General features: G+C 43.5%; 1 protein-coding gene across 2 annotated transcripts; it reads right to left on the bottom strand.

Moving 5' to 3' along the window:
* Positions 1–1238: 1238 nt before the first annotated feature.
* Positions 1239–14933, bottom strand: mau2 (MAU2 sister chromatid cohesion factor). 2 transcript variants are annotated; one of them, XM_061240411.1, is made up of 19 exons: positions 14646–14933; positions 13982–13999; positions 13582–13647; positions 13177–13272; positions 12814–12917; positions 12084–12111; positions 11702–11857; positions 10442–10588; positions 9445–9535; positions 9223–9326; positions 8179–8256; positions 7420–7485; positions 7165–7248; positions 6869–6918; positions 6318–6395; positions 5612–5723; positions 5215–5305; positions 4693–4820; positions 1239–3209 (listed from the first exon to the last, which is right to left on the bottom strand). In XM_061240411.1, exons 1-19 carry the CDS (start codon positions 14877–14879, stop codon positions 3135–3137), a joined length of 1806 nt encoding a protein of 601 aa, XP_061096395.1. In that variant the 5' UTR covers positions 14880–14933; the 3' UTR covers positions 1239–3134. The 2 variants fall into 2 exon arrangements, with proteins under 2 accessions (XP_061096395.1, XP_061096396.1); XM_061240412.1 differs by having other exon boundaries at positions 12823–12917; positions 14646–14932.
* Positions 14934–25573: the final 10640 nt, after the last annotated feature.

Here is a 25573-nt window from a genome sequence, read left to right as displayed (position 1 = left end):
CAGCATAAGCTATTGATGACCGATAGTTAGTTGGAAAGAATATATATAATAAGTTAAACTAGCTAGCTAGTTAGCTAACGATAACTTAGTTTATTTAGAGTTTGATTGAATTTTCATAATACAAGAAACATACGAATAACTAGTACCTTGGTGAATATGAGGCGTTTTTCGGTAAGGACAGAGTACAGTCCGGCGTAGTTTGACTTTGCTGTGATGTTCGTTTTCGCTGTGAATTCAGCTAACGTTATGATAGCTATGGACGTGTCGCGGACGAGCAATGCCACAGTTGCCACTGGACTGCCTGGGGTCAGGAACTCACCGAGTTTCGGGGATCCCGAAGTAAGATTAATTTAAGAGGCCAGGACCTCCAGAGAATACCTAATCAATTAAACTGAATCATGTTTCCAAACCAAAAAAAACCTTAGTTTTAAAACTAACTATACACTTTTAGGTCTGTATATCAGACACATAGAACTGTATTTTAAATAATCCCGGTATCACGGTTGCTAGGCAGATTTTAACCATGCATGCGCTTCCGTGTACAGCTGCATGACTGGCACAGCGAGAAACCAAAGAATGAGAGCATTGCAACTATTTGCGTCCAATCAAATGAAAGTAAGACAAACGAATACAGTGACAGATCCATACTACTGGCCAATCATGATGCGAATGCAGACAGCGTTCTTATCAGTACTGTAATTCAAATATCTCCAGGTTGTGCTGAGCATTTAGCATATGAGCCTCGATAACACAGCAAAAGTAGTGAGTGAACTTAGGTCGTCAGGGTACAAATTTTAATAAGAGATTCGACCGAAATCAATGGCAATTAGCTGTTGGGGGTGGGGAGCAATCTTTCAGAGCATACTGGTATAATATAGTCTTAACCACCGACAATATCTGGGACAGACCTACTCCCCAGGGATAGTGGATAAATTATGTAGAATAACGTTATAATGCACAAATATACATTTAGGATATACATCGACGAAATGAATGGTCATGTAGCACGTGCCAGATAAATTATCTGATGCCAGTCTGCTTTTTTTGACATCTCATATTTTGATAGCATCCATTATATGATCCATTTTTCACAAACATGTACTGTTGCATGTAGGTTGTTCTTCATTTATGGTATACGTGCTACAGAAACTAGTGAAATCCATCTTGTATGTTCCTGAAAGTTACCGAGAGCGAAAAATAAAATGTACAAGCATATACTCAAAACTAGAGACACAGAACAGTTTTTAGAGTTTATTTGAAAATTCCAATATTTTGGGAAAAATACCAGCATTCAAAAACACAGACATTTGAATGTGGGTAAACCAGGTTTGGTATGCCTGTATAAGAATGCAAACAAAGAAATTTAATCGATTGCAGCCATTGCAATATTTTCTGTTTACAATGGGATAATTAAAAATACACTGTACAATGGACAACATTTAAAGATGCTTTTGTTCATCACAATAAATGTTAGTCCAACAAAGGCTGGCAAAAGTGATACAATGGTGAAAAAAAAACTAAGTTTGTACAATGTCATACTTTGCAAAAATGTATATAAACTAAACATTAAGTATGGAAACAAAATGATTAATATAATATTAAATGTGGTATACAATTGTTAAAATTTTACAAAATCTAATAAATGACTTTTCTTTAGGATGAAGGGGGCAAAATGCGCAAATGGCCAGAGATGGAGCGGTTTAAACCGCCAAGATCTGTACAGCTATTATAAGCCTGCATTAAGTTACACACATTACCAAAAAATACTCTTTCAGAGAAAAATAGGAGCAAAAGGGAGATGTTTATATTCTCGAAAAGCTTATTACCTATATGACAGGAAAAAAAGATCCTACCAATATTTAAAAAATGTTGCTGAGCATTAAATAAAAAACAAAAAAGCTATCAAACAATTTCTTCCAATCCTGTTCAACAGGGACATCTGTTGGTGGATTAAGGGACTGCACTTATGTTTAATGAAGTTCGCTTCGTCTTGTTGCACCCCATTAATAAAAACCTTACATTTCAGGGCTTGTATATGATTATTTCCATATTAATTTTTTCCAAACTTAATGTTTTACAATCCCTCAGATAGATAAGTGTAATTCCTAATGTCACATATAATACACTCAAGGTAGTGACAGCCAAGTCAACTGTTTCTCAACCGTGAACAAGTTGGGATGAAACCTTCCGAAATCAACTAGTAGTTATTCACAATGCCGTGAAAATAAAGAAGCAATAACGTTTAAGAAATGTAAAATTGTTCCATGCATCTGCAAATATTTGCAGTCACACAAGGTATAACACGCTATAAAATCGTTTTCCACAGTTCAAAAAGAAGTAAATAAATTAATTATATAACAGGTATGTTTCTAATAATTCCCCCCCCTCACACACTACGATTTGTAACACCAGCCCCTACATTAGCACGGTCAAGGTTGAAATATGCACCCTCGCTGTGGCTGCATACAAAAATTACGTAAAAATCGGTTTATTACAGAGTGAAACTCAACCGGGCTTCAGAGATATGAAAACGGCGTCTTTCTGCGCTCCCCTCCTCCGGTCCCAGGAATCCAGGGAGATCGGCGCACGGGAGCGGATGCCATTTTCCTTTTTTGTTTTTGCGGCTGTCCGTTTGCTAGAAACGTCCAAACTGTCGTCAGGAACCCGAGGAGGCCGTGGACACCGCCTCAGCGGCCAGGCTCTGCTGCTCCTTCGCGGGATGCACTCGTGCTTTTGTCCTGAAACGCTTGGAAGTTGCACTGCTACCTCCGCATGGTGACGTCTGGTCCTTGTCTGTCCTGTCTTGTAGTCTGTCTTGGGGCTGGGGGTCTATACATAGCCTGGGGGTAGAGACTTTCCGTCTCTGACACTATCCGTCTGCCGGTCACACCACACCTCCGGCCTAGTCCTTCAGGACCGTTTCCCAGCTAAAAAGATGCTCTGAATACCAGGTAAAAATTTGTCACTAGAAATGCCCTAAACCCCACCACATTATTTTCACACCATAAGAGGAACCATAAGTTAATGTTGAAAGTATTGTGTATAAAACTGAGGCCAGAGGTGGTATAGAGCCCTTGTGTGTGTGTCCCAGGCAGAGGGGCTCCTCTCCGCTGGGCGGGTGGGGTCTGCTGGACTCATAGCAGGCTGGCCAGGCTGGTGGTGGGGCCGTTCTGGGCCTGGAACTGCACTGGGGGAGGCCCGTCAATCCACTGGAGCACCAGAGAAACAAATCAGAAAAGAAACATAAGCTTTATGCTTCGTCTCACTCTCACTCTCACTCTCACTCTCACTCTCACTCTCACTCTCACTCTCACACACACTCTCTCTCTCTCACACACACACACACACACACACACACACACACACACACACACACACACACTCAAAGAAGCTTTCAGCCTCGCATGGCTAGTTATTAACCTTTATCTCTACTATCAAAATAACATGTTAATCAACATCAAAAATAAAAAAATAAAAGACCAGAACAAATGCAGCAATGAGTTTCGTTGATATAGATAAACCCTATTTAAAAACTCAAGATACACAAATGCATTCGAAAAAACATCACACCACAACAAAGGCTGGCAAAAGTGATACAATGGTGAAAAAAAACTAAGTTTGTACAATGTCATACACCACAACAATATTAATAATCTAGCGGCAGCTTCAATTTGGTTATAAAATCAACTGCATAAAGCACAAGACATAACCCGACGTGAAAAATGTACTTGGAAGAAGCAAAGTAGATGGGCTTTAACATATTAAAGTTTAACTGTCAAAAAAGAAGTTCCTCTCCCTCTCCACCTGATTTGTGGTGAGCGTTCAGAAGCAAAATGACTGCCATGCATCACACCCAGGGGGGTGCTACACAGCAGAGGTGGCCGAGCTGAGTTTATCACTGTGAGATTTGAGAAAAGTGGTATATAACTACACAGAATCATTAATATTATTATTATTATTATTATTATTACTATTACTATTATTATTATTATCATTATATTATTTATTTAGGCCTGTGGGTTTCTTTTCTAAAAGAGCTGAAGCAGGAGCAGGTTTTTGGACACTGTTGCTAATGTGCACTTTGTGGTTGTTGCTGTTGCTGTTGGCAGCAGCTAAATGTGTGAGTGTGAGTGTGGCTTTTACGCTGATGAGGTGTGCTCCGGGAGGATGGAGAGAGGGATAGAGGGAGGGAGGGATAGAGGGAGAGGGGGAGAGAGAGGAGACTCACGCTAATGACATTGTGCTCTGGGAGGATGGAGGGATGAAGAGAGGGGGAGGGAGGGAGGAGACTTGTGCTATGGGAGGACGGAGGGATAGAGAGGGAGGGAGAGGGATAGAGGGAGGAGACTAACACTGATGAGGTTGTGCTCTGGGAGGATGGAGGGATGGAGAGGGAGGGAGGGGGATAGAGGGATAGAGGGATAGAGGGACAGAGGGAGCAGACTCGCGCTGATGAGGTTGTGCTCTGGAAGGATGGAGGGATAGAGAGAGGGATAGAGAGAGGGATAGAGGGACAGAGGGAGCAGACTCACGCTGATGAGGTTGTGCTCTGGGAGGATGGAGGGATAGAGAGAGGGATAGAGGGATAGAGAGAGGGATAGAGGGAGAGGGAGCAGACTCACGCTGAAGAGGTTGTGCTCTGGGAGGATGGAGGGATAGAGAGAGGGATAGAGGGAGAGGGAGCAGACTCACGCTGATGAGGTTGTGTTCTGGGAGGCTGCAGGCAGCGATGTGGTCCTGCAGGAGCTGCTGGGAGAAGTTCTGGTGCATCTGTGCCGCCTCGTGCGCATCGATGGTGTTCCCACAGGCCTTGTTCAGATCTGACACGCACACGATAAAATGCACACGTTAAAACACACACGTGAACACGCGCATGTTAACATGCATTTCCATAACTCCTAACTCCAGACAAACTGGCTGAGGTTTGATAAACGAGCAAATACATTCACCCTCCCCTCCTCCACCGTCTTCACTGTGCGGTTACATTCTGAAGGCAAACAAATCTATTCAAATTGTCATTTATGAAAAACAATGAGTCTCACTAGACTTACAAAATGGCCACTGGCATATACTCTCATTCCTGCCCTTCCTCACCCCCACCCACCATAAAATGCATTCTTCCAACAAGCATTTTGTAATAGGGAAAAAAAATGCATGCATTAGCAAATCGCACTGTAGCCGTTCAGTGTGGAAATCGGGCTTGCTAAGACTTACCCTTCAGCAGAGCAGACGACCACAACTGGACAGACATGTCAGGGATCTTGCTGGCCAGCTGCATGGCTGGGACCACCATGTTGTTGCTCTCCTAGAGAAAACAATCACTGGAAGTCAGCAACAAACAGATATATGCTGCTATACACAAGTTACGAACGAACAATTCTCGACAGTTAACGTGGCCGGAGAAATTCAAGAAATCCAAAGGACTTGCAAATAAGCAGGCAAAGTAATATTTAGACTAACAAAAAACAGAAAACAGCCTCAACTCGTAACATTTTTACTGCAAAAACAACCAAATGAACTGAACAAGCACACACAGTGTATTCCCAGGACCACGGTTGGACAAACAGGAAATGAGACGCTGGTCAGATCCAGCCAATGACTACGTCCATACCCGATGGTTTCCCAGCACGTAGAAGATATGGCCAAGCAAGACCAGGGAACAGGCAGTCAGTCGGTTCAGATCCTCCGCGTTGGACATCTTCAGAGTCTCGCGCAGGAACCGCCTAAAATGGAGTGGGGCACGGAGACCATGGGGGGAGGGGGGGAGGGGGAGCGGGGGAAGATTCCAGAGAAATTACAGGGAAACCACTACGCACAAAATGATGTCACAAGCTCCCAGTGTGGCCTTGAGTCTAGTCTCTGTCATGAAGAGAGCAACAAGTTCAGCAGAAGTACACACAGTCCCAACAAACCACCAGCCTCTCAGCACACATAGCCCCACGTCTGAGCACGGTGTACAAGCGGGCTCACAGAAGACAAGCTCTGAAATGGCTCCAGAACCCCAAACGACTAGCTCAAGCAGGCTAGTTCTTGTTGAACTCTTGATTGTAGAAATTATACCTAGAGCTCAGTATTTGTTTCACATTTGCTTTCCTGTAAACCAGGAATTGGCTTCAACCAAGGACTGACAAAAACCTAAGGTGTTGGGCTTTGAGCAACAAGTTGTAAGTTTCCAGGAAAACCTAATACCTCTGCAACCCTATTTACATATAATCAAACCATGCCGTTGTGAAAGACACTGGAAACAGGGGGCCCTTATCTCCTGGTGTGTCGGCACCGTGGGTGTGATTGTGAGGCACACAGAGAGATATACTCACTTGGCCTCGTTGTAACGCCCCTGGAAGAAAGAGAGCAGTCCTCGGATGTAGAAGGCTGCCGCTCGGAGACAGTGTGAGCTGGGAAAGACGGCAAACGCAGCGTTAGCCGAGAGACAGCACATACAGACAAGTCAGAGCCAAGAGAGACTGCACCTACAGACAGTCAGAGCCAAGACAGACAGCACATACAGACAAGTCAGAGCCAAGAGAGACTGCACCTACAGACAGTCAGAGCCAAGAGAGACAGCACCTACAGACAGTCAGAGCCAAGAGAGACAGCACCTACAGACAGTCAGAGCCAAGACAGACAGCACCTACAGACAGTCAGAGCCAAGAGAGAGAGCTCCTACAGACAGTCAGAGCCAAGAGAGACAGCACCTACAGACAGTCAGAGCCAAGACAGACAACACACACAGTGTGAGCTGAGAGAGACAGCAAACGCAGTGAGCATGGGATATAGGACGTACAATTTTATGAAACAGAAAAAAAACTTATGAGTGTATGATCCCCCCCACCCCAATGGTAAACATCAATCAACACAAGTTTCTTACCTTACAGGGAAGTTATGATCTGGGTTTATCCTCTCCAATAGACTGTACAGCTTCAAAAGAGAAACATCAGGACAAAACAAAGTGAGCTGTCAGCATAGGGGCATTCTTCATAACTAATCCAGCACATAACTTACCAATAACATTTAACAAATGTGACACAGCTACAGCAATCAGCGCCAAGGTTACTATGATTTGGCTGCGCTGTTGATCTAAGCACAGCTGTTCTGGCTGAATACGTGAATATAAAGCGGACATTTTGTGGAGCTGGGCCGTGGTTGTGAGAGGCTTGTGCTGACCTCCTGCTGTCTGGTCCCCTCCCTGATGTAAACGCTGGCCAGGTTCGTCACGATGAAGGTCCAGAGCTCCTGGTGTGTGGTCAGCTGTGTGAGGAGAACATGGTCACACGCCCACTCTGAGCCCGCAGCACCAGACCGAATACCGCCGCGTGTCAGAAATACCGCCGTGTGTCAGAAATACCGCCGTGTGTCAGAAATACCGCCGTGTGTCTGAAATACCGCCGTGTGTCTGAAATACCGCCGTGTTAGACTCACCCTCAGTGCTGTGGTGAACTGTGCCTCGGCGTTGTCCATGCAGTTCACCGAGATGCAGTACAGACCCTGAAAATTACAACACAGGGCCAGGTTACAAGAACATTCAGCACAGCAATAATACAGACCCTGAAAATTACAACACAGCCAGGTTACAAGAACATTCAGCACAGTAGCAAATGTACTGTACTGTACATGTTTTCTTGCACTGAGCACAGTGCAGTTATGTACACAGGGCAGTGTCCCGTTACTCAGAGACGTTACTCAGAACAGGGTTGTTACTTACGCCGGAATTACACTGGATGCGTACTGTGCAGAGCTAGGTACCCATGCTAGTGGATTAGGGCTGTTACACCATCTGTGTAAAGCACACAGTATGAGCGAACAATGTAGCCTGTGTAACAGCTATAATCCACAAGCATGGGCTAACAATGTAGCCTGTGTAACAGCTACAATCCACTAGCATGAGCTAACGACGTAGCCTGTGTAACGGCTATAATCCACTATCATGGGGTCACAACATAGCTTGTGTAACAGCTATAATCCACTAGCATGGGCTAACAATGTAGCCTCTGTAACACCTACAATCCACTAGCATGAGCTAACGACGTAGCCTGTGTAACAGCAATAATCCACTAGCATGGGCTCCACACCATGAACACAACCCATCCAGTGAAATTCCTGCCTTATGGGGACATTCAGTGTACACGGAAAGAGGGAACATGTCCTGTTACTCCCACGGTTAGTTGAGAACATACTCACTAGTAAAGTGTGAAGCTGGGCGGCGTGGTTGGAGAACAGCCTGGGGGACTGCTGGCACAGCTGACACACCTGGGAGATCTGCAGACAGAGAAACCCGACAATTCACAAACACCTCCCCGGCACTTTGCACTGAAATGGGATTAATACTGGAATACAGTCAGCTCCGCAATTATCGGCAGTCTTGATAAACATGCACAAAAATTTTTTTTAAACATTATTTACATAACATTTATTTTCTAACATGTGTAAAGTCATGCTCTAAATGATTCAATGGAATCAAACAAAGCCTTACATTTATTTGAATAACAAATGTATTTCCCCAAAAAACTGGTTTCACAATTAATGGTTTAATACTTTGTGCAACCATCCATCCATCCATCCATTATCTGAACCTGCTTATCCCGATCAGGGTCACAGGGGGGCTGGAGCCTATCCCAGCATACATTGGGCGAAAGGCAGGAATACACCCTGGACAGGTCGCCAGTCCATCACAGGGCACACACACCATTCACTCACACACTCATGCCTACGGGCAATTTAGACTCTCCAATCGGCCTAACCTGCATGTCTTTGGACTGTGGGAGGAAACCGGAGTACCCGGAGGAAACCCACGCAGACACGGGGAGAACATGCAAACTCCGCACAGAGAGGCCCCGGCCGACGGGGATTCGAACCCAGGACCTCCTTGCTGTGAGGCGGCAGTGCTACCCACTGCACCATCCGTGCCACTTTGTGCAACCACTGCTGGCAAAATGACAGCGCAAGTTTTTTCCCCTCTAATTTGTGATTCGGTTAGAGAACACATTTGGAGGGATTTCTGACCACTCCCTCCATGGAGAACCTTTCAAGATCACTGATTTGCTTGAACATAACATGACATCATTATCATCTGTATTGTTTATTATATGCAGCCTGTTTTCAAGTGTGCCAATAATTACGGAGATGACTGCAACTACAGTTTTAATACAAAAAATCTGCATTGGACAACTGAGGGACTTCCCAGGACCAGCAGTTAAACCCAGAAGGTCCAGTAGATGAGGTTACCTCTTGTAACGCAGTTGCCTTGTGCCCGGTGACAAGCCGACACATGATGATGTGCTCCAGTAGTATGACTTGGAAGGAGGAGAGGATGGGACTACAGTCCAGCACTGGAGACCAGGGGAAGGGACAAAAGGGCAAATTAAATCCAACGCACACTGGTATAAATTAACTTCAGTTCCACAGCGTCCCATGACTGCCGTGGGAATGCAGAGCACCCTTACTCACTTTTGAGTTTCTCCAACTGCATGAGTGCTTTGTCTGTGTACTTCTGCGCCTTCTCCAAATACCCTGCCTGCATGGAGTGCATTACGGTCACCTGCAAATCACAAAAAGACAACGTTCATTTTTTTAAAGAGGTCTATACATTTAATACTTTACAGGTCTGGTACTGTTGCTCATATTAGTCAGGTGAATGCGCTTATGTTCTCCTGCAACTTAAGTCCCTAAAGTTTAGATCTTAATGTTCTTAACTAAACATTCTAATGCTGATGTCACAATCACTACTGGTGACTGAAAGCAATGGATTTCTAGAACACTGACTTGGAATTCTGAAAAAGCATTCCACAAGCTGACTCTTCAAGGCATTAAAATTCTTTACTGGAACACCCAATCATGCTCCCATAGCAGCACTGTTTGCAACAAGTGTGTGCTCTCCTCTAAACCACGCAGGGTCAGTAACTGCTTCTTATCACACCACGGTGCGCAAGTGGGGCTCGACACGAGTCACAGAAACACACTTAATGAGCAGCCCAACAGGCAAGCTTGCGGGCACCCGGGCAACCAGCAGGGGTTGATAGCATGCGGTGAAGCCCTGTCATCCTGGCCCACAGAAGGGTGACACTCGATCCAACTGTGCGTCTCCCTGCAGGGGAGCAGCACTGGCACCTTCCAGATCTGATACCAGATCTGACAGCGGGGCCCATCCATGCAATGCAACAGAGTCTTAACAGGAAAAGACACCAAGCAGCCCACATTTTGGACTTGTCCACTCATGGAAATAGTGGGTTGAGAGAATGGGATGGTACTTTCAGATGATTTAACGGCTTGTGAAACTGTACAGCACTGATGTAGGGAAATCTCCCATACAGTTGCATGGTAAGTGATCCCCATGGAAGGGGCTGCAGCCTTCACTGCTGAGAGCAGGACTAGGAACAGGACTAGGAACAGGACTAGGAACAGGACTATGGGTAGGGGCAGGAGCAGGGGCAGGAGCAGAGCTCACCAGGTACACCAGCACACACATGTGCTCCTTGGGCAGCCAGTGGAACAGGTCGGCGGGGTTGCTGGGCAGGATCTCATCGTCGTGGAGCGTGGAGATGGTCTGGATGCACTGCTGCAGCTGCTTTAGGCAGGGCTTCACACTCTTCACCTGGAACCACAAGAGCACCTTAACCGAACACTTCACTCAACCACAAGAGCACCTTAACCCAACACTTCTCTCAACCACAAGAGCACCTTAACCCAACACTTCACCTGGAACCACAAGAGCACCTTAACCCAACACTTCACTCAACCATAAGCGCACCTTAACCCAACACTTCACTCAACCACAAGAGCACCTTAACCCAACACTTCACTCAACCACAAGAGCACCTTAACCCAACACTTCACACAACCACAAGAGCACCTTAACCCAACACTTCACTCAACCACAAGAGCACCTTAACCCAACACTTCACTCAACCACAAGAGCACCTTAACCCAACACTTCTCTCAACCACAAGAGCACCTTAACCCAACACTTCACCTGGAACCACAAGAGCACCTTAACCCAACACTTCATCTGGAACCACAAGAGCACTTTAACCCAACACTTCACTCAACCACAAGAGCACCTTAACCCAACACTTCACTTAACCATAAGAGTACCTTAACCCAACACTTCACTCAACCATAAGAGCACCTTAACCCAACACTTCACTCAACCATAAGAGTACCTTAACCCAACACTTCACTCAACCATAAGAGCACCTTAACCCAACACTTCACTTAACCATAAGAGCACATTAACCCAACACTTCACTTGGAACCACAAGAGCACCTTAACCCAACACTTCACCTGGAACCACAAGAGCACCTTAACCCAACACTTCACCTGGAACCACAAGAGCACCTTAACCCAACACTTCACTCAACCACAAGAGCACCTTAACCCAACACTTCACTCAACCACAAGAGCACCTTAACCCAACACTTCACTCAACCACAAGGGCACCTGGAGGGGATTTCTGTGCTAAGACACAAGTAATTTTTCAGAGAGTGAATACTGGAAACATGAGCTGTGCCTGATTAACAGGGTATCTCCCATTTGTCCGGCTCCCAATTCACTCATTTTTGCTGAAATCAATAGTTTTAAAGCACACACTTATTATGGAGGATAATAGATCAATTTCTTTCTGCTTAGTGGCATTTACCCCAAACCTTTCAGCTGGTTTTATCTTCCCCATTAAAACCTTAACTTAAAGGCGACTCCATTCCTTACCTGCCCAGCATCCAGGTAGTGTGTGACCTGCAGCACCAGGAAGAAGACCCTCAGAGACTCCTTCTGGATGGGGTTTCCCTGCCAGTTCTCCACGATCTGGCCGCAGAGGGTGAGCAGAGGGTGGACCTCCTGCAGCTTACGTTCCATCAGCAGCAGCTCAAGAAACAGACAGGAGCAGGTCAACACACGACCGCGACCGCTAGAGACCGGTCACAATCACAGATAGTAACAACACAGTGTAAGACTGCATGTTTTCAAATCCAATGGCATGCAGGATAGGGTTGTTGCGAGGGAGGGGCATCAACAGGCTAAGCAGGAAGTGAACACGGGATTAAAGTAAACGGGTAGTTCCGATATGACTTTTAAGCTGCTCAGTACTCACCATTCCTTTACTCAGCAGAAACAGTGCTCTGAACAAGAGAAAGAACATTAGCAATTAGATTAAGGCAATTACGGACCTGCAAGTGCTGTTCTATTAAAATATTTCTAAATGGGAGTCTTGTGTGATGTCACAACCCCTACTCATCCACAACGAATGGGCCGAGTGATGGATGACTGATTTCACGGTATGCGTGACTGAAATGCTATCACGAACACTGCTAAACCAGCTGAGGCACGAATCAGCTGCAGTAAAGCTCCAGGAACCGGCGGTGTCTGCGAGTGAACGCATGCAACAGTGAGCTGCACCGTAAACCTGAGAACCCTGGTGAAAACCTCGCACCACTGCTTGAAAAATCTTTTGGGAAACGGTGCAAGACCTTAGAATTATAAGGTTCTAACTGACATCCTTGACAAATATGAGTTTGTCATGAATATGTTGTTAGGAGTTTGTTATTGTACATTCAGAGTACTTTTAGGGTGTCTTTCATTTTGATTTTTGAAGAACTTCCCTGCATTTCAGTTTTGCCGGATCAGAATGTGAAAGTTTTGAAGCTCAATAACTGAAAACTACTCATAACACAGACAGAACTTTCTCATTTATAATTTAATAAGTCACGAGTGGCATCTCAAACCTCTAGAGTTGTGATGTGTATATACAAAGTATATACTATAATATAATATATTATATAACTATATTACTGAATAATGCAAGGTAAGAATTGTGTACACACTGGCAGTACCTGGTGTACTCAGAGCCCACCACTCTGGCATACTCAGCACCCACTCCCAGCAGGTCACAAGCAGACACCAGGTCCTTCTCCAAGGTGTGCAGTTGCTGAAAAACAACAGGAACACATAAGGTGCAGAATACTTTCACCACCATCTTTTTTTTTTCCACCCAGTAAAAATGTGATCATTCTTCACTGTAACCGACAATGAATCCAAACAGCCTCGAGGAAGAACGTGCAGGAAGTCGCTTAGAGGAATGTATATGAGCACTTGGAGGATCCTGCTGTTCCAAAGAGCACTGCACATACTTCAGCAGTGCAGGCAGGGTGTTTTTCCTGCTAAAATGGCGGAGGGCTGTGCCTTACCGCCAGCTGAAAGAGCAGCCTGCAGTGCCAGTAGGGAGTTTGCTGTGAGATCTGGATGGCCTTGCGCAGTAAGGGCTTCGCAGAATCCACCAAATTCTGAAAACAGGAAAGAAAACGCATTCAGTTCTGTTTAAAAACACACACACACACACACACACACACAGTAAGAATTCATCGTCTAGCCTTGTCACAAAAATGACATAATACATTGCTGATTTATACTTGTTCCATGTCAAAATTGTTTTTCACTGCCAACATGCAAAGTTCAGCATAAGGCACCAACAATTCAGTGGTGAGATTTTCTTAATATAATATACAACAACATTTTATAACATAATATAAATCTCAAAGACACTATAATTTAAATATAATTTGCACTCTAGCAACAAGAAAAATAACACTTACCTGCTGGCAATATAGCTCGGAGAGAAGACTTGCAGCCTCGAATTTAACATCTTCAAACTGAGGGACCTAAATACTTTGTAAAGGAAATTATTGGGTTCACATAGAATTACATTTTTGACATGAATAGCAGTAACTAAACTGAACTGATTTCAGTAACTGAAATTACCGACAGAAGACTTTGAAAACTAGTCCTTACTGTAGAGTCATAGACGGCTCATACCTTTGCAGCAATGATGCGGCTAAAAGCCAGTGGTGACATTTACGACATCCACTTATAGAGCATATCATTTAAAAGGTGCAGTAATCAGTAATTCAATAATCAGGGACAAATATCAGAAACGTCAAATATAGGCTAACGTGTATGAATATTTGTGGCAAAGACCATTGCGAAAAAGGATACTTGTTGCGAAATTAACCACTGTGGAAAAAAGAAAAGATAAAAAAATATATTAGTAACAAAACAGTCCAAATAGAATGGCTAGAATTAACTTGTTACAGTATAGCGACGGCACAAACGACCTAGCTAGTATCATACTATCCTATCAGGTTACTTGTGAGAACAAACAAAGTTAAGTTTGTCAGACTGGTAAGGAATAAGGACTCCTTTCTTACGAATTCAAATGGAAATCAAATGTATTACAGCCGACTGTGCGACGCAAGTAACGTTAGCTGCTAGGCAGCCAGAACAGTAAATTAGCTAGCAATCAGGCAAATAAATGTATTCGTTTAGCTACCCATATTATATCAAGTCAAACAATTAACGTTACAGTTATCCAACTAGCGACTCATTTAAAAAAAACTGACAAGCTCCAGTTGGCACTGAAGTTAGCGTTAGCAAGCTAGTTGGTTCGCATGCTGAAAATTACACAAAACACACTAAATTAACATTAAAGCAATGCGTGACATGTCGGTCTGACTTATTTCATATTTTAACGGATCAATTATAGCTGGCGTAAAGACTTCTCAATTATACGCTTCCCCTTTCTCAATGCACATCACCGATGTGGCCTTCTCCTTCCCCGCTACTGGCTCACATCCCCGGACTTTCCCAGATAATTCCTCACCGCTTTCTCCAGGTGGTTCCTGGCGAGTTCGCTGTTCTTGGTGTGATGATAAAGCACTGAGCCGAGCTGAAGGTGAGTTCGAGCTTCAACCCGTTGCGGGGGCTTGAACTGAAAAACAGCCTGCAAACAATGGACGCAAAGGCGAATCTTAGGGGGACTTGAAGTACGGAAATGCTCTGCGAATCCAAGCAAGGCGAGGTACCAAGATTCCGGGGCCTCACTGCCAGACGCCATTTTGCCGACAACAACAACAACAAGCACGGGCCCTTCTCCATCCCCGCGTGATTTCAGCGAGTACCACGAGAACCTACGTGAACCGAATGGGTTTTCGGGAAATGTATTTTAGAATGGAATTTCAATTTGCTAGCCCGTTTGAGTTTGAGTCAGGACGATGTTATATCAATATTTTTCATATTCAATTAATATAAAATACATGTACAATACGAAGTTGCTTTAAATGTAATTTTGTTGATAGGGTAGCTAAAACAAAACTGTAATCTAGAATGTATACAATGTTTTTATCTGGTACATTTCATGTTAATCGAATTTTTATCTCCACCCAGAAATGTAGGAATGCTTTGAGAAGACAAGTAGGCTACGTTGTTTTGCTTTGAGAGGTGTCGACAAGTACGTGTTTTATGCTTCTAGATGTGTCTGCGTAAGCAGTTCTGATTAAGCACCTTGCTCAAGGGTACAACGGGCATCAATGTTAATTAATTAAAAGGCAGAAATATTATAGGCTCTCGTTCGTTTTAGCAACCACAGGTCAAGGACCACCTGAATCGGGGAACTGCCATTACTGCTGTATTGCTATCCAATTCATGTTTGACACTAGGCTGCCATATTAAAATAGACTTTTGGAGTGGAAAAACCAAGCGATTATCTTATAATTCGTATTTCATTTTCTGTGATCTACCCTAGTTAGGATAAGTACTGAGTGCAAAACCTTCAGATGAGGGTTGTGTTTGCCATCTAAAATGTAGCTATAACATAAATGGAAAATTCTGGAATGGCAGGGTAAATCACAAACAATGAATCAACAGGAAATGCATTTGCCATTAGCCCTGCACCCCCAGCACATAAAATCTAATGCCACCTTGTTCAATCAGACAGGATGAGTGTGGGCATTAGAATGGGGTATAGGTACTCCCACAATCCCGTTTCATCCAATAAGATGAGACCTCCCTGCTCACATTACATTACATTATTACATTACATTAATGGCATTTGGCAGACGCTCTTATCCAGAGCGACATACAGTTGATTAGACTAGGCAGGAGACAATCCTCCCCTGGAGCAATGCAGGGTTAAGGGCCTTGCCCTTTGAGCAAGGTTTTTGTGCCTAAAACACCCAATGTTTCACACAGTCATCAAACTTCTGCTGTGTGCACGAAGGGGAATGTGCAGCTGAACAATAGTGCCGCAACATTGACACAACAATTGGAGAACAATGCATTGAGATCAATGGTGCATAGGCTACAATATCCATCAAGAGCAATTCATTCATTTTCATGAGGGTAATTTCAAATGTGAATTTAGCATTCAGAGAAAGAGGGATCATATTCTTCAGGAGGTGGAAGAACACCTTTTTTCAGACAACAGAGGCTCATTTCATTCCCCTTCATTGCTCAGAGACAGAGGTTGGTGGCACTCTTCCCGGCGCAGACCGGGAGAACAGCAGGAGACCGCAGAGGCCAAGTTAGCCGCAGTCATAACGGAGCAGCCGCATGAAAGTTGTGCCCCTAGCGACACGGCCTGTCTCTTTATCACCGGGCGGAACGCTTGTCATTCTCCGCGCGTTCGCGAAGCGCTATCTGCCCATGTTTCCCCGGCACATCTTATCGGGAAATTTATGAAGGCCAGCTCTCTCTTTCACCGCACACCTTGGATGTGGCAGATTTTTACATGGGTGAAAACCAGCTTATCTCCGCTGGCAGTTACAGTCACAGTGGCGCCTTGGCAGCGCTCGTATCTGGCTGCAAGTTGCTGAGTCGTCTCAAGAATAGCGCGAGTGATTTTTCTGGGAGCCGGACAGCCGCGTCTCCGGTAGATTGACCTTCACTGCGGCTGTACGCTTCTGCGGGCAAGGTAATATCGGTAGAGAAGCAGGGTGTTGAACCCATCACATCCACGTCCCAAACCCATCCCAAAAATTGTACCATCCGTAACAGGGCTGTGGACAGAGTTTTTTGGGGGCCATATGCTCAAAATAAAAAGGGCACTTGTGGTAAGCAAAAAAATACATAAAAAACAGTGCAACCAAAATGGCAGTTTTGCTGTCTCAGGGCGGGGGGCATATGCGTCGTCATCTGTTGCTGTCTATCAGTGCTTGTGCCAGATCCTTATTGTTTGGGTGTACATGGTGTATATAGTAGGCCCTATCTTATATTGTATCACTCTGTCATCAAGGCCCTTATTCACGCCTCTTCGACAGTGATTTTGATACAGAGCCGCTGTGACCTTTTTTCACTCAGAAGTTGTTTTCACTCAGAAACTCATACTTCAACAAGTCCTTTACATTTTTGTTGTTCTGTATGAGGGTAATTAGCAGCCTGTCCAGGGTGTATTCCTGCCTCTCACCCAATGCATGCTGGGATAGGCCTCAGCACCCTCCCATGACCCTGACCAAGAATAAGTGGGTTAGATAATGGATGGATGTACAAGATTAGCTAAAAGTCCTGCCAGAATGTTTTGTATATCAGCCCGGAATGGCCCACATGGGACACACTTTGCCCCATATTGTTTTGCCTTGGTGAATAACTTGCCCAATTATGGTAGCTGTATAGTTCACTGGGTACAACAGACACATTACCTACCATCATAAACTCACCCACACTCACCGGGTTATCAGTGTGTCTCTACCGCTCTGTGTTCCATATTTGGGTAAGAGAGTGTTGACTACCCCAGTCTTGCATGGTTTCTTCTTACTTATACACATTTTAACTCAATGAAATGAATGCAGTTGCCCTTTTCCAACGTTTGAGGCTGGAAAATGGCGTGTGATTGGCTCTTCCCGCTGGGCTTCGAGGAATATGCCGACGGATTGCTGCTCCACACACATTCCCGTCATAGCACATAGCACCCGGGTCATCTGCCAAGCCTGGGACACTGGTCTCCCTATTGAACTAACAAGGCAGAATGAATCATCAATTAATATGTTTGCAGATAAATCTTTTTATTGCATTATTCATCAATATTCAACAAGCAGTGAAAAACATTGAGATGTGTCAGTTTTTAAGGCTGTTCTACACTGTTGCTGTTACAGAGATGGGTTGATAGTTCAGTGCCACAGCACACAGCTCCCACCCTCAGCTCTGGCAAAAGCTCACAGTTATGACAGATGTATACATGTTAAACTTCCTGTGACCTGTGAGAGGGGTGTTAGTTATTTCACACCCTTTCGGGTGACGGTGCGTCGTGTTAACAGTCAGTCTGATAAGACCGGTGGCTCATAACAGAGCCCAGTCCTACCTCCAGTCAAATGCTTTCTTTTGCAGTGATGAGATGATGAAGGCCAGCAGTGTCAGGGCAAAGACACAACAGAAAATCACACTGTTTACCATATTACATTACATTACATTTTTGGCATTTGGCAGACGCTCTTATCCACAGCGACGTACAACAAAGTGCATACCCATAACCAGGGATAAGTTCGCTGAAAGACCTTAGAGGGAAGTACAATTTCAACCCACAATTTCAGGCCAATATATTTATAATGCTACATTATTTTAACATTACAGGCTACTAATTCAGATACTCTAATGCAGTGAAACGCATTTTATTTTGCATTTTACATCGTAAAGGAACAAAATTTCCCAAATGTACCCTGAAAGTAAATTCATGTTCTTTTTGGGTAAAAATGTATAGGTTTTCCCAGCAAAAAGGGTACAAATTAATTATAAATTGCTGGCTAGGGGGTACAGTTAGTTTATGTAACTTTCAGGCAACAAGCATTTGCACCACCACACCTTCATATCTGAGAGTGCATTTATACTGCTGAACTGAAGCAATTCAGGTTAACTACCTTTCTGAAGGGCAAAATTATATTTACTTCAAGACTATATGACGGATTTTTATCTTTTCCACAGTATGGCAGCATCATTAAGGTGCATGAGTTCTTCTTCTTCTTCTTCTTCTTCTTCTTCTTCGGTTTATTTTAACGGCGGTTGAAAAACTAAGATGTGTATTACCATCACCTACTGCATGCATTACGTAGTCCTCTTTTTGTAATTGAATTATTTATTGAAATAAAATTAAATAAAAAAAAATAAAAAAACGTATGTGAGTTGATCTTGAGAATGTGAAGGCTTTATGTCAACACTTTTTAAGAGAGTTTTAAAGAGGGTCAGACATATTCTGGGTGGAGTCCTCTAATTTTACAAAATAATAATAATAATAATAATAATAATAATAATAATAATAATAATAATAAAATTTTTAGCCACACCCAATATCCGTATTTTTAATTTAAACAAAGAATGCCATCAGTCGTTCAACTTTGTGTGTAACACCCAAATGTTACCACAAGGTGGAACCAAGTGATTAGCAACCTGATGGTGAAAGTCCGAATAAAATCAGAAGTACAAATGAAACGTCAGTTTTGAAATTAAGTAACATCACCAACACTTAATATTTTAGTGTTCAGTTATTACTATTTTTTACATTCTATGACAAGGTTTTATCAGCTGCTTGGGCACTACTGAAAATGCAGATTTTAAAGATTTTTTTAAATTTAGAAACAAAATATTCGAAATTTTGTCACTTTTATTGTGGCAAATTTAGGAACTAAAAGTACTGTTGCTTTTCTTCTTAAAGTAAAACGTATCATTAGTCAAGACTCGAAAACTCATTTTAAAATACACAGAAAGATAAATATTGTAAAAGTAAATGATGCAAAGTGTATTAAATATAACTGACCACTAGATGGCGGTTATGCACAGTCAGAAGCACTGCCGTGATGTGACTCAAAGCGGGGTTAGGTCTTCCACAACTACCCCATGCCCTGAACTTGACCTTCACATTGTGCTCCGTGTCTGGGAAAATACTGCCACACAGCACCGAGGGGCCCTGAACAACACCTCCCCATTAATAATCTTTTAAATACAGAATATTTCACTGAAGTGGATGACACTGTCCTCTTGTCTAAAATACAAATGACTGACACAAGACCATAAAATACACAAAACTGCCATGGTCAGGGGGCACTTTGAAACCCTGGAAATGAATGTGCATCATATAAATATTCATAGGCTATGTATAGTATAAAGTTTCATGAAGTTGAAGTACGAAATTTTATAATTTGAAAATCTGCCATCTGTTTGAACATATAAATATATTTCGAATGATTGAAGGTGCCATTCTGTATTATGTGCCCTACATTAGTGGAATTGTTTGAGACTATCCCTCTGACAATCTTCATGACAGTCTTGTAAATTCATTGGATTATTTACTCTTTACAGCAGCTTGCACGGCAACTTATGAGCAAGTCCGTTCGTCTTTTGAAGAATAATGCATCATCCTTGAGACATCTTTTTCCAGTGGTCTGTGTTGAGTGCACTGGTCTGTGGTCTATGTTGAGTGTGTTGGTCTGTGGTCTGTGTTGTGTGCGCCGGTCTGTAGTTTGACCTGTATGGAGCAGTGTGCAGTGATGTGACCGCCGGTCTGTATTGAATGAGAGTCCAAGTGACTAACAATTTTATTGCTTATGCCGCACCTACGTAGTGTCACTACTGCATCGCTAAACATTACATTACAGTTGCTATTGCCTATCACGCTAATTTAGTCATTCTGAACAAAGCCACTGACGCGCATAAGCTATCGGAAGCATAGCACTCTTGTGTTTAGTCTGCTTGGGAAACTAGCTAACTAGCAGTGAGTGCCACGAGCAGCTCTGCCCCTCCTCCACCGCCGCGTCCCTGCTAGCGCGCATGCGCCACGAGCCTCGGAACATGGCTGCAGTGACCCTCCGGAGGGCGATGGTGAATGATAGCGCCGCCATGCCTTCCCGCTAATAATACAGACGAGGGGGTCCGCACTGACAGGCTGGCTGGGCTGGGCAGGGAGAGGGAAAGCCCCCCTGTCTCCCCGCTGCCTGGCCCTGACCTTGACACTGGAGTCTGGGCTACCCTGTCCCAGCACCCCTCCCCAAACCATCTACCCACCAGGAGACAGCCTGGTACCCCGAAACAATGAGGGGGGAGAGGGGGGAAGGAAGGCATGCTGGAGGGAGAGGGGGTGGGGTGGGGGTATTGGGGTGGGGGGGGGGGGTGCTCTGAAAGGAGGAGGGGCCACAGGCAGGGTGCTCCTGGGAGACACAGTTGCCATGGGTACCTGGAGCCGTGCCAGGGGAGGAAAAACTCATTTGCATGTATTCAAATGACGCATGAATAATTTACTACCAGGCTTCTTGGGCGCAGCAAACAAAAGGTCTTCACACACACACATGCACACACACACACACACACACATGCACGCACAGACACACACACACACACACCATCACTTCCACTCTGACCTTCACTGGCTGTGTGGGAAAGGAGGCAGGAGATTGGCAGGGGGGATGGGGGGATGGAAAGATGAAAGAATAAAATAAAAAAGCCCCCTCGTTTGCATATGTCAAGGAAGACTGGCTTTTTGATAATATACGTCTGCTTTGCGAAAACATTCTGCAGCGGTGGGCTTCCCGCCACTGTAGCGGTTCTGGTGATAATTGCAGTCCTGTGCCCCCCTGCTCCTCTGAGCACCCAAATCTCCAGGTTTGCGACACACGTTGCCCTGCCAGCTGTACGCATTTAAGGCACAAAATAAAAACGCAAACCTAAGGCTAAACCCCCACGCCACATCCACCATCTGCAACTTTCAACCTACGGTTATAAGGGATAGCGGCACGGAGACAACATGGCTGCCCATCTTTCCCAGCAACCCTGTGGCACTGGCACAGCGCTCGGGATACAATGCCCCTGTCCCTCCGCTGGATTCATGAACGCCCACCGTCCACTTTCATGAATACCCCCGCATTAAAAGCAGAAACACATTACAGCCCTGTAAAGCCATCTTGTAAAAAAAAAAGAAAAAAGAGAAAAAAAAAACCCACGATGCACACACTCTTTGTCTCCAACGGAGGAGGAAACGTCTCCATACCTCCGTTATTCACGCAGGAAATATTAAAATTTTACAACACTTAGACGTCCCCAACCCCCCCACCCCGCTCCCCCTCCCCACCTCAAGCATCCGGAGTCTTGTTAATTTTATAAGATACAGCATATTGCCACTTATCGGCTGCCAGCGTTGTAAAGACGCCGAGGTCACTGCATTACTGAGAGCCCGGGCTGGAGATTTCCATTACAGGCCGTGTTCGGACCGAGCCAGGCTTCACTCAATCAAACGTGGTCCCCATGCTGGCATTCAAAGTGCACGCCGTGTGTACACTTTAATGGAAACTCCCTGCCTCCTTTCTGTGGCAGAACTAAATTACACATAAATTTTAAAAAAATAACCCCAGCGCTGTCAAAGAGGGTCTCAGTCTTAAAAAACTGAAAGCCACAAGAGAAGCCTCCACAGCCCTTTCTGGTCAAGTTCGCAGATATTCTTTCAAGAGAATATCTAAGATAATTAAATGTGAAATATGCCTATATCAAAATGCATTTCACATAATGGACACCACGGGATTGATTGTGAATGAAATTAATATGTTTTGTTGAATCAACCCTGTGGCTGGAGACCTAGCAGTTATATTGTTACAAAATCAGATATGTTTAGATTTGAATTTGAGCTCGGTGGCAAAATGAGAAATATTAATGTACTTTTACACGCTGTGATATTTACCACTGTTCCAGACTTGGTCCTAGAGCTCTTTGCAGGTGCTGATGTCCCACTGTAGCTGAAATTCCAATTACGCTTGTGTAATGAGCTTGTTAATTGCTATGCATTCTACATGAAACATTCTCACTGTTTTGCCGACTAAGATCATATTAAGATTTAAAAAAATAATACAAAAAAAAACCCCAATACATTTGCCCTGATAAATGTCTTGCTAATGAGTTGGATCTATGTGTACATGTGCTGCTATTTTAGACATTTTTCCTACTCTCTGAAAAGGGGGTTATTTGTCCATCGATCACGTACCTGGAACCCCTTTGCCAAACCACTGGGCGCAGGTACACAAATGCAGGGGGACACTTTAGGGATGCTATGGATAATTTAAAGTTATTGCAGACTGCATGTCTTTGGACTGAGCAGCAGAATTCCCACAGAAACTTCACAGTACATGATTGAACCCCAGACCATGGCACCTTGTGAAAGCACAGGTGCAGGCTACATGCTGAAAATATGTAAGCATATTTGTGGACACCTGTTTACAGAAATTACACCTCCTAATTATTTTTTAAACGTATATATCTCAGTGGTGGAATGCACGTAATGGCTGTGTCCAGCGAAGATGCACATTTTCTTTCTTTGTTGATGCAAAATCAATATATATATATTTATTGCAGAAATGGCAATAAATACATAGCTCTGGAAAACACAAGAATACAGAAAACCGACAAATGGCAGGCTAATTATTCAAACATCTGTCAGAATTGCTCTTAAGACTAATAATTACGGAAGCCCTGAAATATGTGTTTTCAATTACCTATGATTATGATAATGTATGATTTGCGGTTAGAATGAATAAGTTGGCCATGAGCCAGGCGGGGAGTCTCAAGACCAGGAATAAGAAACCAATCAGCACAGATTCTGTCGATGATACATGCGAATTACCACTTACGTGCATAAAGTGGGCCAAATATCTTTCTTTCTTTTTTTTCTTCAATTATTTGCATCAACAAATTCCACCAGACATATCAAGATAATGAATGACCAAGCCTACCTTAGAAACGTTTAAATTAAAATATATATATATTCAAATGTCTGGGTGACTATGTGAATGACAATGAGATCCAATACACTCCAGACAACATCAAGCTGTTTTCCTGAAGTGTAAAACGGGGATTTTAACATTTAATTGCATTTAAATATCGAGATTCGGGCCATGGCTTGCAAACTATAGTGTGGTGGTAAATAAGACAGGTCGACGGTTTGGAATATTCCAATAAGTGTAGCCTGGTTTGTTCTGGATGTTCTCCCCCATTGACGTTGATGAGAGAGAGGGAAAGAGCTGCTAGCCATTTTAATGGGCCGGCCTCTGTAGTCTCCTGAATGCCCCAGACTATGTGTAGGAGCGCCGCTATTGTCTAGCATAACCTCGCCGTCATCCGTGGCAAGCAATGGGTCGGGGTTGTCCTTTGCAATGTGTGTTCCATGTCTCGTCGCTTTGAGAGCGCACATAAATATATATGTATTTTTGAGGGGAGGTCTGGCCGGCGGACTTAGCATGATAAAAGCCGAGGTCCTGTGAACCGTGTGCTCCCTGTGTTTGGCTTGACACCGTGCTCAATAGCGGCGGAATGGTTAGCATGACAAACTGCACACAAAGTTGTCACGCTCGTTGCGATCAACTTGGCGGCGAGGCACAAATTAACCGCAACGAATTTTTATATTCAGTTTGCGAATGACTACTCCACCGTCTCAATATAACTTGTATGTAAAAATATATATAGGCCTGAAGAATATATACGCTACATTTCAATTTTTTATTTTATGTAGGCTGCACTGAGGTTATTTTTATGATTGAAAATGACTGGAAGCAACAGAGCTAACCATGGGTAAAGCATATTCTATAGCCTAATTATTATTCTAAATATGAAAAATCACGTATCTAATTCTACTTCTGAAGTTGGACTCCCAAATGACTGATTAACTGAGCTGATTTTTTTTTAACGAAATACGTTTGCTGACCCTGATATTAGTGTTGTATGATGAAGTTGAATCACCTGAAACAAAAACAATTAATGAAATGTTGTGTCTGTGTGATGTAGCCTATTCGTCGGGGGTAACATTTCGTTGGTTTCCCGACACGCGTTGTTCGCTGATTTCTGGTATGTTTATTGTGTTTCAATTAGCTGTCGTTACTGCTTGTTTGTTTTTTTAAATGGACGCTATTCACTATTTACACACTTTGATTGACTCATTAACCGCTGACTGACCACAGACATGACCCCCAGACCCTGGTGAACTAACCACTAATTGACCTACAATCCTTTTTTTCTGGTCACACTAAATTCCTCCCTGAAGGGATGTGGTAGACTTTGTCATTGTAAGCCATTTTATGACTTCCAGGCACTTTATGGCGCGCGAGCTCACACCTCCTAACCCATGTACAACGGGGACGACTAGCATTCGTTAAAATGTGGAAACTGAAACGAAATAAGGTTAAAACCAAGACTAATTGTGCAAGTGTGCATTCTACAAATAAAAAAGGTTTGCAATAATCCAGGAAATGATGTCATGTTAATTTTCAGTGGTAGCTTTCTGGATTAACTACATGGGTCACCGAAAAGATGGATTAAATTCTATTTTTATATTTTTGTACAGCATGTAGGGACTGGAACAATTTACTCCTCCACTATGCTTATGCAATGATGGAATTATATAATAAATCCATTACATTTGTATTATTAAGGGCTTCATACATGCACACACACACACACACACACACACACACACACACACATACTCACAATAACAATCATATAACATCAAACAAGTATCCTTTACATTCTTTCACAGCTCAATAAATGACTCACACTTTTTGGGAACATGGAACATGCCCTAAATTATAACTTTTTACACAGTTTCTTTTCTCATTGCTGAAGATCTGTCCTTTATCCTCTTTTGTGTTGTTGTAGCAAACGGATATTATGTGGGAATTATCTACAGATTCTAGCCATTTTTCTTCAGATGTCACTGCAGATTTAGCTGTAGTCTTTTAACATATGAACACTGACCTCAGTATATAGACAGGTACACTGCCCCTCTTTATTTCAATA

The sequence above is a fragment of the Conger conger genome, chromosome 4 (assembly GCF_963514075.1).
Source record: "Conger conger chromosome 4, fConCon1.1, whole genome shotgun sequence".
NCBI classification, from domain to species: Eukaryota; Metazoa; Chordata; class Actinopteri; order Anguilliformes; family Congridae; genus Conger; species Conger conger.
This window is presented reverse-complemented; position numbering and strand designations above follow the sequence as displayed.